The 14,615-nt window shown below is 38.4% G+C and overlaps 1 protein-coding gene across 1 annotated transcript; it reads left to right on the forward strand.

The window, feature by feature from the left end:
• Window positions 1-12,422: 12,422 nt before the first annotated feature.
• On the forward strand, window positions 12,423-13,352 carry LOC118851962 (olfactory receptor 6C4-like). Its single transcript, XM_036761571.1, has one exon. The coding sequence runs from the start codon at window positions 12,423-12,425 to the stop codon at window positions 13,350-13,352; it is 930 nt and encodes a 309-aa protein (XP_036617466.1).
• The last annotated feature ends 1,263 nt before the right edge of the window (window positions 13,353-14,615 follow it).

Below are 14,615 nucleotides of genomic sequence, written 5' to 3' on the forward strand. Positions count from 1 at the left end.
TAAGAATTTAGATATATAAAATTTACACTAAGTACTGCTTTTGATGCGAACCACAAGTTTTGATATGTTGTCTCATTATTGTTGTTCTCTTGAATGAAGTTACTGATTCTTTCTATGATTTGTTCTTTGCCCCATTCATTCTTTAGGATTAGATTATTTAGTTTCCAATTAATTTTTAGTTTATATATATACATTCCCTTCAGCTACCCTAATACTGAGGTCTCATGAATTATACACATCATCTTTCCATGTAGGAATGTAAACAAAGCAGTTCAACTTTAGTAAGTCCCTTATGATATCTCTTATTTGATTACCTTTTCATGCTTCTCTTGATTCTTGTGTTGGAAAGTCAAATTTTCTATTCAGCTCTGGTCTTTTCACTGAGAAAGCTTGAAAGTCCTCTATTTTATTGAAAATCCATATTTTGCCTTGGAGCATGATACTCAGTTTTGCTGGGTAGGTAATTCTTGGTTTTAATCCCAGCTCCATTGACCTCCAGAATATCATATTCCAAGCCCTTTGATTCCTTAATGTAGAAGCTGCTAGATCTTGGGTTATTCTGATTGGGTTTCCACAATACTCAAATTGTTTCTTTCTGGCTGCTTGCAGTATTTTCTCCTTGATCTGGGAGCTCTGGAATTTGGCAACAATATTCCTAGGAGATTTCTTTTTGGGATCTATTTGAGGAGGTGATCGATGGGTTCTTTCAATTTCTACTTTGACCTGCGGCTCTAGAATATCAGGGCAGTTCTCCTTGATAATTTCTTGAAAGGTGATATCTAGGCTCTTTTTTTGATCATGACTTTCAGGTAGTCCAATAATTTTTAAATTCTCTCTCCCGAATCTATTTTCCAGGTCAGTGGTTTTTCCAATGAGATATTTCACGTTGGCTTCCTGTAACTCCCTTAACTTCTCCTCTAAGAATCTGCATGCTATACCACTCAGTGCATATATGTTAAATGATGATATTGCTTCATTGTTTGTGGTGCCTTTTAGCAGGATACAGTGTCCTTCCTTATCTCCTTTATTTCTATCATTGTTTTAGCTTTGCCTGAGATTAGGATTGCTACTCCTGCTTTTTTTTTTTACTTTAGCTGAAGCACAATATATTCTCCTCCAGCCTTTTACTTTTACCCTGTGTGTATCCCCCTGTTTCAAATGTGTTTCTTGTAAACAACATATTGTAGGATTATGGTTTTTAATCCATTCTGCTATCTGCCTCCACTTTATGGGAGAGTTCATCCCATTCACATTCACAATTATGACTACATGCTGTGTCTTTATTTCCTTCCTATTCCACCCCCCATTTATGCTTTTATTGCTCCCTTTTCCCTTCCACTTCTCAAAAGAGTTTTGCTTTTGACCACCTCCTTCCTCAATTTGCCCTCCCTCTTGCTTCCTCTCCTTTATCTTACCTTTTTGCTACTTTTTCCCTCCCTTCTGACCCCCCCTCCTTTTCTTTCCCCTTTCTCCTCCTCCTGCCTGTAGGATAAGTTTGATTTCTATAGAAGTATATACTCTTCTTGGACCAAATCTGATGGGAATAAAGCTCATATACTACACTTCTCCCACCCTTCTTTCCCTCCACTATAATATGTTTTTATGCTTCTTCATATGATATAATTTACCCTTTTCTACTCACTCCTTACCTCTTCTCTCAGAACCCTCCCTTTGCATCTCTTAATTATGTTTTTTATCATTCTGTCAGTTAGTTTATACTGACGCCCACAGTCTATGTGTATCCCTTTAAATTTTCATAATTACTGTATGATTCTCAAGATTGACATATATATATATTCCTACATAAGGATTTAAACAATTTGCCCTTATTGATTAACAAGGTTTGTGGTGCTTTTTTCCCTGTTTACCTTTTAATGTCTCTCTTGAGTTTTGTATTTGAAGATCAAATTTTCCATTGAGCTCTGGCCTTTTCATCAGAAAGGTCTGGAATTACCTTATTTCATTGAATGTACATCTTCTTGCCTGAAAAATTATGCTCAATTTTGCTGGGTGGTTGATCCTTGGTTATAGTCCAAGTTCCTGTCTTTTAATGTAGAAACTGCAAGGTCCTGCATGATCCTGACTGTAGTTCCATGATATTTGAATTGTTTCTTTTTGACTGCTTGCAGTATTTTCTCTTTGACCTGATAATTCTGAAATTTGGCTATACTGTTTCTTGGAGTTTTCAATTTGGGATCTCTTTCTGGGGGTGATTGGTGGATTCTTTAGATAACTATTTTCCTCTCTGGTTCTAGGACTTCAGAGAATTTATCCTGCCTTATTTATTGGTGGATACTGTCCAGGCTCTTTTTTTCATCATGCCTTTCTGGTAGAGGAAAAATTCTTAGATTGTCTCTCCTGGATCTATTTTCTAGGTGAGTTTTTTTTCCAATCAGATATTTCACGTTTTCTTCTATTTTTTCATTCTTTACACTTTGTTTTACTTCTTGATGCCTCATAGAGTTATAAGCTTCCACTTGCTCAATTCTAATTTTTAATGAGTTGCTGTCTTCATTTTGCTTTTGAGTCTCCTTTTCCAGTTGGTTGATTTTACCTTTCAGGGTATCATTTTCTCTAATCAGATTCTTAATCTCCTTAGCCATTTCACCAATTTCACGTGTTAAAGATTTGTTCTCATCAGTGACTTTTTCAATTTTTTCATTTAACTCTCTAATTTGGTTTTTAAAACTCTCATTTAGGTCTTCCAGGAATGCTTTTTGGGCTTGAGACCAGTTCACATTTCCTTTTGAGGTATCAGATGTGGGGATAGTGTCAATGCTGTCCTCTTCCAAATTGATGTTTTGATCTTCCCTGTCTCGATAAAAAGAATCAATCAATGGTCCTCAGTTCTTTCATGTGCTTCTTCGTGTTGATTAGTTTTTTTCCTGGCTTTTAGTGGATTTCTGCTTTTGGGGCTCAGGGAGCTCTGTCCCAGGCTTATTGTTCTGGGAATTGTCAACCTAGTTACTGGATTTGTGTGCTATGGCCTCTGGTTTCCTGAGGTGTGAGGGAGGGGTGGTCTGGCTGCTGGAAGTCTCCTCTCCCCCTGGGGCTGCTCTCCACCAGTGGTCTTGGTCGTTGTCAGTGCTGGTGTCTGCCACTTCCCCTAGCTGTGCAAAGGCACCTCTGGATTCCTGGTGTTGACCTTTGCTGGCTCCACCCCTCTGGGACTAGGGAACTCCCATTGTTTGGCTACTGAAGCCCCACTTCTGGATCCTCTATTCCAGGGTTTTTCCTGAGGTATTATCTGGGTCAGGGAGGGAGGGATGAGAGCTGTTTACCTGGAAGATCAAGAAGGTGAGTTTCAAACCTTTGGTCTGCAAGCCTCAGGAGTAGATGTCTCATGGCCACAGGTGCTGCACTGATGCCTCCCATTTCTTCCACAGACTCCCATCCTGTTCAGGGAGGCCTGGGGATCTCCACTGGTTTCGTGCACCCGGTGTTCTCCCAGGCTGTCATGCTGGCTGGTTTCTGAAGCTGCCTCCTGCTTTGGTGTGCTCTGGTCCAGCTCTGTGCCTGCCCAGCACTCACCCAGCTTACAGATCCATCCTGTTGGTGTTTTGGACTCTCCTGGCTTGGAAATTTGCCCCAACCAGTCAGCTAGTGGATTCTAACTCTCTCTAATCTGCTCAAATTCACTTTTTTAGAGGTATCTGACAGAACTTGTGAGAGAACTCTGGTAAGATGCTTTTTTCATGCAGCCATCATGGCTCTGCCCCCTCTATTATCTACGTTTTTAGTCTGCCTTTTAAAATGATGGATCTTTACAATCTAGTCCAGGCACAGTACTGGATCTGTGCAGTACATAGTAGTCTCATAATGTAAAGCACTGATGGTAAACAGAGGCAACGCCAGAAATATTAGGGCCACAATTCAGAAGATGAGACTTTTGACATAGTCATCAATTTTTATAATGCTTCAAAGTCATCTGTAGTAAGGAACGAAGAGAACATTTATCCTCTTACAGACATCATGATCCAGTGACAAAGTCAATCTTGAGAAGGATCTTGTGCAAGTATTTCCCAGCCCACTAACCTCAGGAGCATTATGGAGGGCAGTGGTCATAATATCAATCCTTGTCTCTTTAGAGGCCTCTCCTAAGGAACTGTCCCTCTTCTTCCATGTGGGACTATATACTGCATTTGACTAGCAGAACTTTCAGGAGTGTAGTTGTTATCAAAAATTAATATAAACTGGAGCTCTTCACTCAATAGTGAGTCTATGTTCTTATATAACTGTTAGGAATTGGAGTGGCTTGGTTCCTTCAAATAAGATTTTATTCCATTAATTTGAAATATAGTGATCACATTAACTGAGAACAATTCAAAAACAAAGATGAGCAAAATATTTTTCCTTATAACATATATTTTACTCAAGGAATGTACCACATTAGTATTTACACATCTAGATTACTAAAGACTATATTGTTTCTCCTGCAATTTTCATCATTCTAGCTACTGGCAGCAATCTAATATGAACTGCAACTCTCCACTATTGTATCCAAATATTGGGGCAGTGTTCTTATGTAATTGTTTTGGATTTAGGCATCATGGTTCTAGGTAATTAGATTTCATTCCATAACAAATAAACAGAACTACTTCATTATTAAGAACACTACAAAACAAAATGAAGGAAATTCATTGATCTTTAGACTGCATATTAAAAGGCTTCAATCTTGATCCTAAAAATCTTGCAGTAGAAATCTAATATAACCTGTAGATAAACAAATATTGAAAAAGAAATCAGATACATTTATATGTTCTAAATGCCAGTTTGGTCCAGTTTGGTTTCCTTTGGGTACTGTGGGTAACCAAAGATTGTATTCAGATTTCTTGCAACATAGCTCAGTTACTGAAGATTACACTGGGTTTCTCCTGCTGCTATTGACCTGAATTAGAAATCTTTACTGAATATTGGATAAATGTCATTATATAAAGGTTGGATTTAGGGATCTTGGTTCCTAACTTTTTTGAGTTAATTATATTTACTTGCAATATAACTAGCCTATTAATTGAGAGTAAAGGAAAAATACAATAAACTACTTAGTCTTTAGAACATATAATGTAAACAACAAATATACCAGATTTTTAATTATATCAGATTAGCTAAATTTTATTTTTTGTTTCTCCTTCAAGATACAGGATCACTATTATTGGAACTTAACATGAACAGGAGCTCTCCACTGGTTGTTGGATAACATGACATAATGGAAAGAGCATGCTATTTGGAGTTGAAAAACCTGAGTTCAAATTCCAACTTATTTATACTCTACCAATATTTGGGTAAGAAAATACCCAGCTGATTGAGCTGGCTGGTGGAGGGAGAAAGTAGTTACACACCAATCTGTGAAGTACAAAGCAATATATAGTACTTGTAAACAACCTAATTGTTACAAGGCAAAATGATAACAAAAAAGGTGGTGGGAAAATTTGAATACAGGGATGGAATTAAAAGCCAATAAAATTCACAGGCTAGAAGGCTAATAGGCAAAAGTAGCAGAAAATGCAGAAAAGTACTGAATGTTTTAAACAAAACATGGCACACTGAAAGCTTACTGCCCATGATGGATTTATATTGTCATATTGTGTTATATTGTGTTTCTATGTATTCTTCTCTCCACATTTTGGCAGGTTGCCCCAAAATTGAGAAACTTTTTGTTCTAAATGTTCAAGACAATTTTATAGCACTTTTTGGGGCACTTTATTAACATGTAATCACTGACACAAGCTGCATACTTTCAGGTTGGGGACTTTTTGGGGAGCGCAGAAATATAAAGGAAAATGATATTCTGATAGCACCCAACTAATTTCAAACATGAGTTAAAATGTAACAAATTTCATTTGGTTATGAGTCTAGGAAATTAACTAGAATGGCCCTGAAAACAGACCCAATCAGTTACCTGGACCATATTCAAAGCCTTTTTGCTGTGGTGTAACCTGCCAGAGTTTAGGTTCTGTAGTTGTTATGATATGGGAAGCCCCTTTACATATTGCCCATGAGGCACTTGTCCCCACACAGCCCCATGGACCTGATTGAACCTAAATATTTCTTTAATTTCAAGTTGAATCAGGACTGTGTGTATTCAAGATCACATGAAGTATGTCATTGAAGTGTAAGTAAACTAGGAAATAAAAGGAAGTGCCAAAGGGAAAAAAGAATGAGGAATAACTGGGTGAAAGTAGAAAGGGAATCTTGACTGGAAATTCCCCATCCTTCCCCTCAGACAAAAAATCTTCAGGAGAGATGTTCCATTTCTGGGAGAAGAAATACACCGCTCCAACCTGAAAACACCATAATACTTTGCAATATCCCATCATACCTCTAAATACTGTGATACTAGTGTAGAATAGTAGGAAACAACATATACTCTCTGTTTCTCTCCCTCCCTCTCCCTCTCTCTCTCTCTCTCTCTCTCTCTCTCTCTCTCTCACACACACACACACACACACACACACAATGACCTTGTCCAAAATCTTTTTCGCTCCTTACAGAAATGACAAGTCATTGATGGAGATATGGTTCAAAGCAGAATCCAGAGCCTTGTCCTTATTGTGCCTCTTGCCAGACTCCAAGCTCATGGTACATACTTTCCTGACACCTTCCTCCCTGCCTCTGAACATTTTCTTGTCTTAGCCACCTGTTTGTAGTTTGTTTCCAAAATTCCCAAAGAAAGAAGTTCATTAGTACCTTCACAATCAGCTCCCCAGGGTACCTTTTGTTTGTTCATTCAACTGATCCCCCAATGACTGTACTGAATAGAACAGATAAAACCTGAAACATTCTGGTTAGTGTAGAACCTGCCAAGAAGCCTATGGGATGCTTACAAAGGTTATCACCATCATTCCTTCTGGAATCCACAGTCCAGAAATATTCTAACCTTCAAAGTTCCCTTTCTTTTCTTCTAACTGTATCTATCCACCAGTGATGCTGGCTCTCAGTTCAATATTGTATCAACTCTAGGTACAGAGATGGTACAAATACCCACAAATTGGGTGTAGGAATAGGTGTGGCTGTAGCTATTGCCCTTCTAGTAAACCCCTGAAAATTTATGTTTTTCCAGGAGAGAAGATGATAGGACCTTTTAAAGGTCTCAGGGAAAATATGATCCTGGGATACCACTTTGTTCACCACTGCATCAACTCTCAACTCTGAACCATCCTTCAAAATACTGATGATTAGCAAACTCAATGAACCTGTCTGGATTGTCAGAAGTGTAAGTATGTCTCCAGATCCTACCACCACCACCACTACCTCATAAACTCTCTTTTTGTGACAGTAAAGGAGAAAATCTATGTGGATATGAATTCCTGGAAGATCATTATGTATACTATACATCATACCAAGTATGTCATTGCTATGTGAGTGAATTAGGGTCTGAGATCTTAGGCACACGAGGAGCCTTAAGAAGCAGGGGGAGAGAAAACTGGGGCTAGAGAATAACTGGGTGAAAGTACAAAGATTCCATAGCTTGCCCTTAGAGAAAAGTCTTCAAAAGGACAGTTCCCTGTCAGGGAGGGAAAATACACTGCTCCAATCTGAGAACACATGGAAACTGCACTGGATATGGGCTCAGAAGATTTGTGTTCATTAGATAGATAGAGATGATAGACAGATAGATAGATAGATACATAGATACATTGACGGATAGCTAGATAGATAGAAAGATAGATATCTCATACACATGACATAGATATCATATATGTATATATACGTATATATATACATATACATATATGTGTGTGTGTATGTGTGTGTGTTTGTGGGTGTGTGTATGTGTGGAAGGAAAATTCCCTGAAGATGGCCTTTTTCCAGGAACAATTTGGTTCCTGATTTAGATGGCAAATATTTGAGCAGTGTTGAGGACGCTAGCAGTCCAGGAAGAAGCAGGATCCTAAATTTTATCTTTCTTGCTTCTGTTACCAGATTGTAGAAGCTCTACCAATGCTCTCTTGACACCTTCTTTCCCTGTGTCTCCGGACTTTCCTCTCTTAGCCACCTGTTGAAAGCTTTGTTTTCAAATTTGTCGATTAAATATGCCCATTACTACCTTCAAAATAATTCCCCAGAGCACCTTTTGTTTGTTCACTCAGCTGATTCCCCTAGTACCTGTCTTGAACAGAGCTGAGTCACTCGGGTTGATGTAGAATCTGCCGAGAAAGCATTCACAGAATGCTCGTAGAGGTCACCAGCATCATTCCTTCTGGAACACACAGAGGTCAGATATATTCAAACCTGTAAAGTCCCCTTTCTTTCCTTTTAATTATGCTCATTTGCTCACATGAATAATGTTGGCTCTCATTTTGATTGTGTATCAGTGCTAGGAAGAGAGATGGTGCAAATGTCCACAAGACAGGCATGAGGCAAAGTGAGGTTGTGTCTATGGCCTTTCTACTAAACCTCTGTAAATATGTATTCTTTTTGGAGAGAAGGTGACCCGAATTTTGAGGGATTCAGAGAAAAAATATTTTCTTCATATGGTTGTTGAACAGAAAATGTGTGTGAATGCATTTCCTAGAAGGAAAGGCTATACTGGGAATTGGTGCTTTTGGACTCATGGGCCTGAAGTTTGCAGCAAACTAGAGATATTCATGACTGCTTTAGAGCCCTAGAGTGTCTGACCTAATATCATCAGTGTTCATGCACAGAAGAGCAGCAGGGACACTCCAAATGTTCTTGTTTTCCAACTAGAGTGGTAGAGCCATGCCCTTTGTCTTTGGGATACTTCAGGAACAGAACAGGAGGGAGATGCCAAAAGGGTCCTGTCTCTGTGCAATAGGCATCTTCTCGGACCCTGAAGGGAGCTATGTTTGTGTCTGAGGGATAAAAATTCAGATGATATTGGGAACTGTGTGAAGAAGTGTGAGTGGTGTTGAGAAAATTTGAGGGAGCAGGTGAAGTAAGAGGATTAAGAGGATAAAACATTCTTCCCCCAAGATCACTAAAGTAAACTAAGAAGAAAATCCACTCCTAGAAATATCCTTTGGGTCTCTTTGAAAGGTCTCTTCATTTTCAGTAGGATAACCATATTAGAGGGTAAACCAAGTGAACATTGCAAATAAGCAAATTTGTATTTAATATGAAGAAAAGAGTTCCTTGGGTCACTGAAACATCAAGTGACTTGCCTCTGATCATATAGTCAATATGTTTCAAATGACCAATTAGAATAAGGATCTCAATGATCCAGAAAGCAACTCTCTGGCTATTACTCCATATAGCTTCACCAAGGGTGTAAGTTGCAGAGAATGTATTGATTTTCAATGGTAGAAGTTCCTCACCAACACTTCCCTACACCAACAGAATCAAAGATCTGACCAACTGAAAAATTTAAGGAAAATTTCTGAAATATTATAGCTATGCAAAAATGTAATGGACTACCTTGCAAGGCAAGGGCAGTTAGGTGGAGCAGTGGATAGAACACTGGGCCTGGAGTCAGGAAGACTTATCTTCCTGAGCTCAAATCTGGCCTCAGACACTTACTACCTGCGTCACCCTAGGCAAGTCACTTACGCCTGTTTGCCTCAGTTTCCTCATATATAAAGAAAGCTGGAAAAGGAAATGGCAAACCACTCCAGTTTCTTTGCCAAGAAAATCCCCAATTGAATTATGAAGATTTGGACACAACTGAACAACAATAACAACCTTAAAAGGCATTGGGTTCCACCTCATGAGAAATTTTCAGATGGAGATTATTGGGAGAGGGTTTTTGAAGAGACTCTTGGCTAGGCAAAGGTTAGACTAAATTATTCTGAGGCCCCTTCCAAATCCAAAGTGCTCTGGAAATGCTGAATGAAACTGAGAGACCAAGAAACAACTGCAGAGGGTTTCCATTCTGTATTATTAAACCTCAAATATCCACAAGTTCCAAAGTACAGAATCCTTACTGCCCATCCATCAGAATCCTTACACACAGAGATAGTAACATGCAGAGCTCACTGCAAACTCTCTCTATGAGAGAGGTAGGGAAATAGAAGCAATCACATGTATCCTTTTCAGTGATTCATATATATATGTCACCTCTGGTGGCACAGTAGAGTGCTAGGTCTGAAGTCAGGAAGATTCATCTTCCTGAGTTCAAAATCTGGCCTCAGACACTTACTATCTGTGTGACCCTGGGCAAATCACTTAACCAGTTCCTTGTCTATAAAATGATCTGGAGAAGGAAATGTCAACCCACTCTAGTATCTTTACCAAAAAAAACAAAAACCCAAATGGGATCACAAAGAATCAAAAAGGACTGAAAAATGACTGAACAACAATAAACAGCTATTAGAACCAGAAGTCAAAGTGAAGAATGAAACAATATCTCAATCATTTCCTGGAGGTGTGAAAGGAAAAATTCCTGGTATGTTATAACCAAAATCCAGACCTTCAATACCAGTATCTATATCTATCTATTTAAGTCTATATAAATAGATATCTAGGTCTATATAGCTAGACTTACCTATATAGATAGATCTACCTATCTGTCTATATCGACCTAGATAGTTGATAGATAGATAGATAGACAGACAGACAGACAGACAGACAGACAGACTACAAGCAGTTTAAGTAGCAACAGACCACAATCCAGATCAAAAAACACTGGGAGCTCTAATTTATACACACACACACACACACACACACACACACACATATATGTATATACATATATATGTACGTATATATATACATACACACATATATGTATATACATATATATGTACACACACATATATATACATATACACACACATATATATGTATATATGTATATCTATATGTATATATATATCGGGTCCTTAGAATGTTATATTTCAAAAGGCAAAATATATAGGCTTACAACCAAATATAACTTGCCATACCTAAATTACCGATGCTAAGTGGGTACACCTTTGATAGAATAAAGGACTTTCAAATACTTCTGATAAAAATAACAGAGCTGAATTGGAACTTTAAAGAACAAACCTAGAAAGGTAAATTTATTTGAGCAATTAGTAGGTGTAGGATGATGTAACACTAACATTTACATGGAAAAGATACAAGTGCCCCTTAGAAGCTAAATGTCTCCATAGGATATACAATATCCAAAGGATATTGAGAGTTAGATAAGAAAAACAGTGATCATGGGAGTAGATTGGTTCTGTTCTGAGTTTTTTTTTTAAAAGAAAGAGGATAGATAAAAATAAAACACTAGCACATAAAGGAGGAACAAGGAGCAAAATTCGTTATTTCTCATTAATGGGGAGCAAGAAAAGAAGAATATGCAAACATGGAGAAAAGGATGGATAAGAAGACATTAGATTCATCTCACTCATTTGAAATGGACAAAGGAGTAAAGAAAATTAGATTTATTCTATTTTGTAATTGAGTCTATTCTGTATCCCTGCTGATATTTTTGTATACTGCCTAAGTTATATTTCTTTGTTTCTGAGTTAAGTTCAGAAATTCAGTTTTCCTTTAAGAGTTAATGAAGCTTAAAAGTTCAGTTTTCCTAATAAACACTGTTCTATTCTTGTGGGAACGGAATCTATTATCCTCGAAGAATGAAGGTGGATATCAGGGAGCTGGTCTGTTATTTCTGCAACAGTGGCTGTCCTTCAAGAAAGTCTAATCTGTTATCACTGTGATGGTAAATAGCCATGCAGGTGGACACCACCAATGAGCTTTTCATAGTGACAAGATGAATGGAGAAGTTACTTGCTAGCCTTGCATTCTAAACATCCAGACGATCATATTGTTTTCCCATCTGTGATGCTGCAGGTTTTGTAATCAATCATATTGTCTTTTCATCTATGATGCTGCCTTTTAGCTTTTGGATTCTTTTGTCTGTAAAAATGATCTGTCTGCCTTCATTTGGGGTCTTTTTTATTGCTAAGGAGCTAAAGACCCCTTTTATTGGTAATTGCTAGCCTTGCCAATAAACTGAATGTGCTCAGAACTTTGTGCTTCAGGTTACTTTAATTGTGATTGGAATAGAGGGTTGAACACAGGCACATAAACATACACATCAAGAGCTGGGTGTAAAAATACACCAGCCTCAACAAAAAACAAGCCAGGCATTGAGAGGGAGAATAATCCTGAGGAGAGAAGAGCTGTGAACACAAACTTCCTGATTGTGAAACAGGGAGTAAAGAAGTGAAGAAAAAAATAAAATCAAAGAATTAGAATCCAGAAGGCACCTTAGTCTACCTCGTAGAAAATTGGAGATTGGCTGAACAAATTGTGATATATGAATGTAATGGAATATTCTTTCTCTATAAAGGGCAAAATACTGAAGCCATGATAAGGACTTTTGGGACAAGTTGTCCTACACAGAACCAACATGACAGATAGAAGAAACGTTCATAAACTGATTCCCTTGGATCTCACAGCCTGACCCCTACCTCTCCCATCTTTACACCCAATTGCTTTTCTTTTCACTTTCAGACCCAGCCAAGGTCACAATGAAAAACCTCACCACACTGACTGACTTCATCCTGCTGGGTCTGACGGACGCTCCTGAATTCCAAGTTGTGCTTTTCCTCTTTCTCTTTCTTACCTACATGTTCAGCGTCATTGGCAACCTGACCATCATCACACTCACCCTGCTAGATTCTCACCTCCAAACTCCCATGTATTTCTTCCTTCGGAATTTCTCCATTTTAGAAATTTCCTTCACGTCTGTTTTTATTCCCAGACTCTTGTACAGTATCTCAACAGGGAACAAAACCATTAGCTTTGTTGGTTGTTTCATTCAGTACTTTTTTGCTATATTTCTGGGGGCCACTGAGTTTTACCTCCTGACTGCCATGTCCTATGATCGCTATGTTGCCATCTGCAAGCCCCTACATTACACAATCATCATGAGCAGCAGAGTCTGTATCCTACTTGTTCTTTGCTCTTGGTTCGCTGGGTTCCTGACTTCTCTCTCAGTAGTCTTAATGGCGAATCGCCTAAACTTCTGCTCATCCAATGTCATAAATCATTATTGCTGTGATACAACTCCCCTTCTGAAACTCTCCTGCTCAGATACCAGTCTAACAGAATTAGTTGATTCATTCTTAGCTGTTCTGACACTTGTGATAACCCTAGTGCTTGTGATGCTCTCTTACACAAACATAATTAGGACAATTCTCAAATTTCCTTCTGTTCAGCAAAGGAAGAAAGCCTTTTCCACCTGTTCCTCCCACATGATCGTACTCTCTCTCTCTTTTGGAAGCTGCATCTTCATGGAGATCAAGCCATCAGCAAAGGATGACGCTACCTTCAACAAGGGAGTAGCTGTGCTCAATAGTTCAATAAGCCCTCTGCTGAATCCCATCATCTATACGCTGAGAAATAAGCAGGTGATACAAGCCTTCAAGGACTTGGTCCAAAAGATAATGAGCCATTGATGAGATGCAGAATTCAAGCCTACATGGAAAAGTTGTGGAGGGAAATAGCACATGAAGCAATTGAAGTACTAAAAAATACTGCCTTAGGCTGGCTGGAAGGGTATTGATGGACAAACTAGAGTGTGTCCGGAAGAGGGTAATCAGGATGGGGAGGGGGCTGGAAGTCTCTTCATTTGAAGATAGCTTTAAATGACTGAGGATGTACAACTCATAGAAAAAAAGACAATGAAATTTACGATCATTGCCTTCAAATATGTAAAGCGTTATTGTATGGAAGAGCAATTATCCTTACTCTGCTTGGCCCCAGACAGTAGATCTTGGACCAGAACAAAAGCAAAGGTCAGTAGATTTTAGATAAAAATAGGAAGAACTTTCTAAGAACTAAAGCCATACAAAACCAGAATAGGCTGCCTCACGAATGAAGATTTGTCCAATATCCAGGAAAGAATTTGTGTTTCAGGGAGAGGTCGAATTAATAGGATATAATTGCATCAGCTTGGGTCCTTACAAGTTATCAGTGTTCTTAGTTGCCTCTGCCCCTCTGATTGGAGGACAAGAGGGTGAAGGAAAAATTTCCTCCCCTGCCCTCCATTTAAATAAAGCTCAGAAGCCCTTCCCCTTAACAATATCCCCTTTTATGACTTCTTTTAGTCTGTTGTCTTCCCCAGTTAGATTATGAGCTCCTTGAAGGCAGGGGTTGTTTTTCTTTTATTTATATCTCCACCAGTTAGCTCAGTGCCTGACACATAGTATGTACTTCATAAATGTTTGTTGTATTGTATTGTCTTGAATATATTACTACAGACTGATGACCCCTGACTTCCTTTCCAACTCTGAAAGCCTATGGCTTCATTACTTCTTTTTTCTTATTTTTTACTCTTTTTGATTCTCTTAGTCCAGTGATACTGGAACTTGACTGGCTCCTTCCCTTCTTCCTTCATACATGCTCAATTCTCCTTGTCCCTAAGAAAGAAAAAAAAACTTCCCTTCTGTTCATTTCTTACCTCTACTAAACTTCTAGGAAAAACAAATACTGATTTCTATGAAAGTTTGCTTGCAAGATTGCTGAAGTGATTAATTGTTACTATGTTGTTATTACATGGTTTTCTTAGTCAACAAATGGCCCCAGGGATCCTTATGTATGATTAATGGCCTCTATTTCTATTTGGGTTTGTCACCACTATTATAGAGCTAGAGCTAAGGAGAGAGATAACAGTGGCCTATATATATAAAAATGTGTGTGTATATGCATGCATGTATATA

This window comes from Trichosurus vulpecula, chromosome 5 (assembly GCF_011100635.1).
Source record: "Trichosurus vulpecula isolate mTriVul1 chromosome 5, mTriVul1.pri, whole genome shotgun sequence".
Classification (NCBI taxonomy): Eukaryota; Metazoa; Chordata; class Mammalia; order Diprotodontia; family Phalangeridae; genus Trichosurus; species Trichosurus vulpecula.

Excerpts from the sequence above, each read along its gene's own strand:
- LOC118851962 (XM_036761571.1), top strand. The coding sequence starts at position 12,423 with ATGAAAAACCTCACCACACTGACTGACTTCATCCTGCTGGGTCTGACG.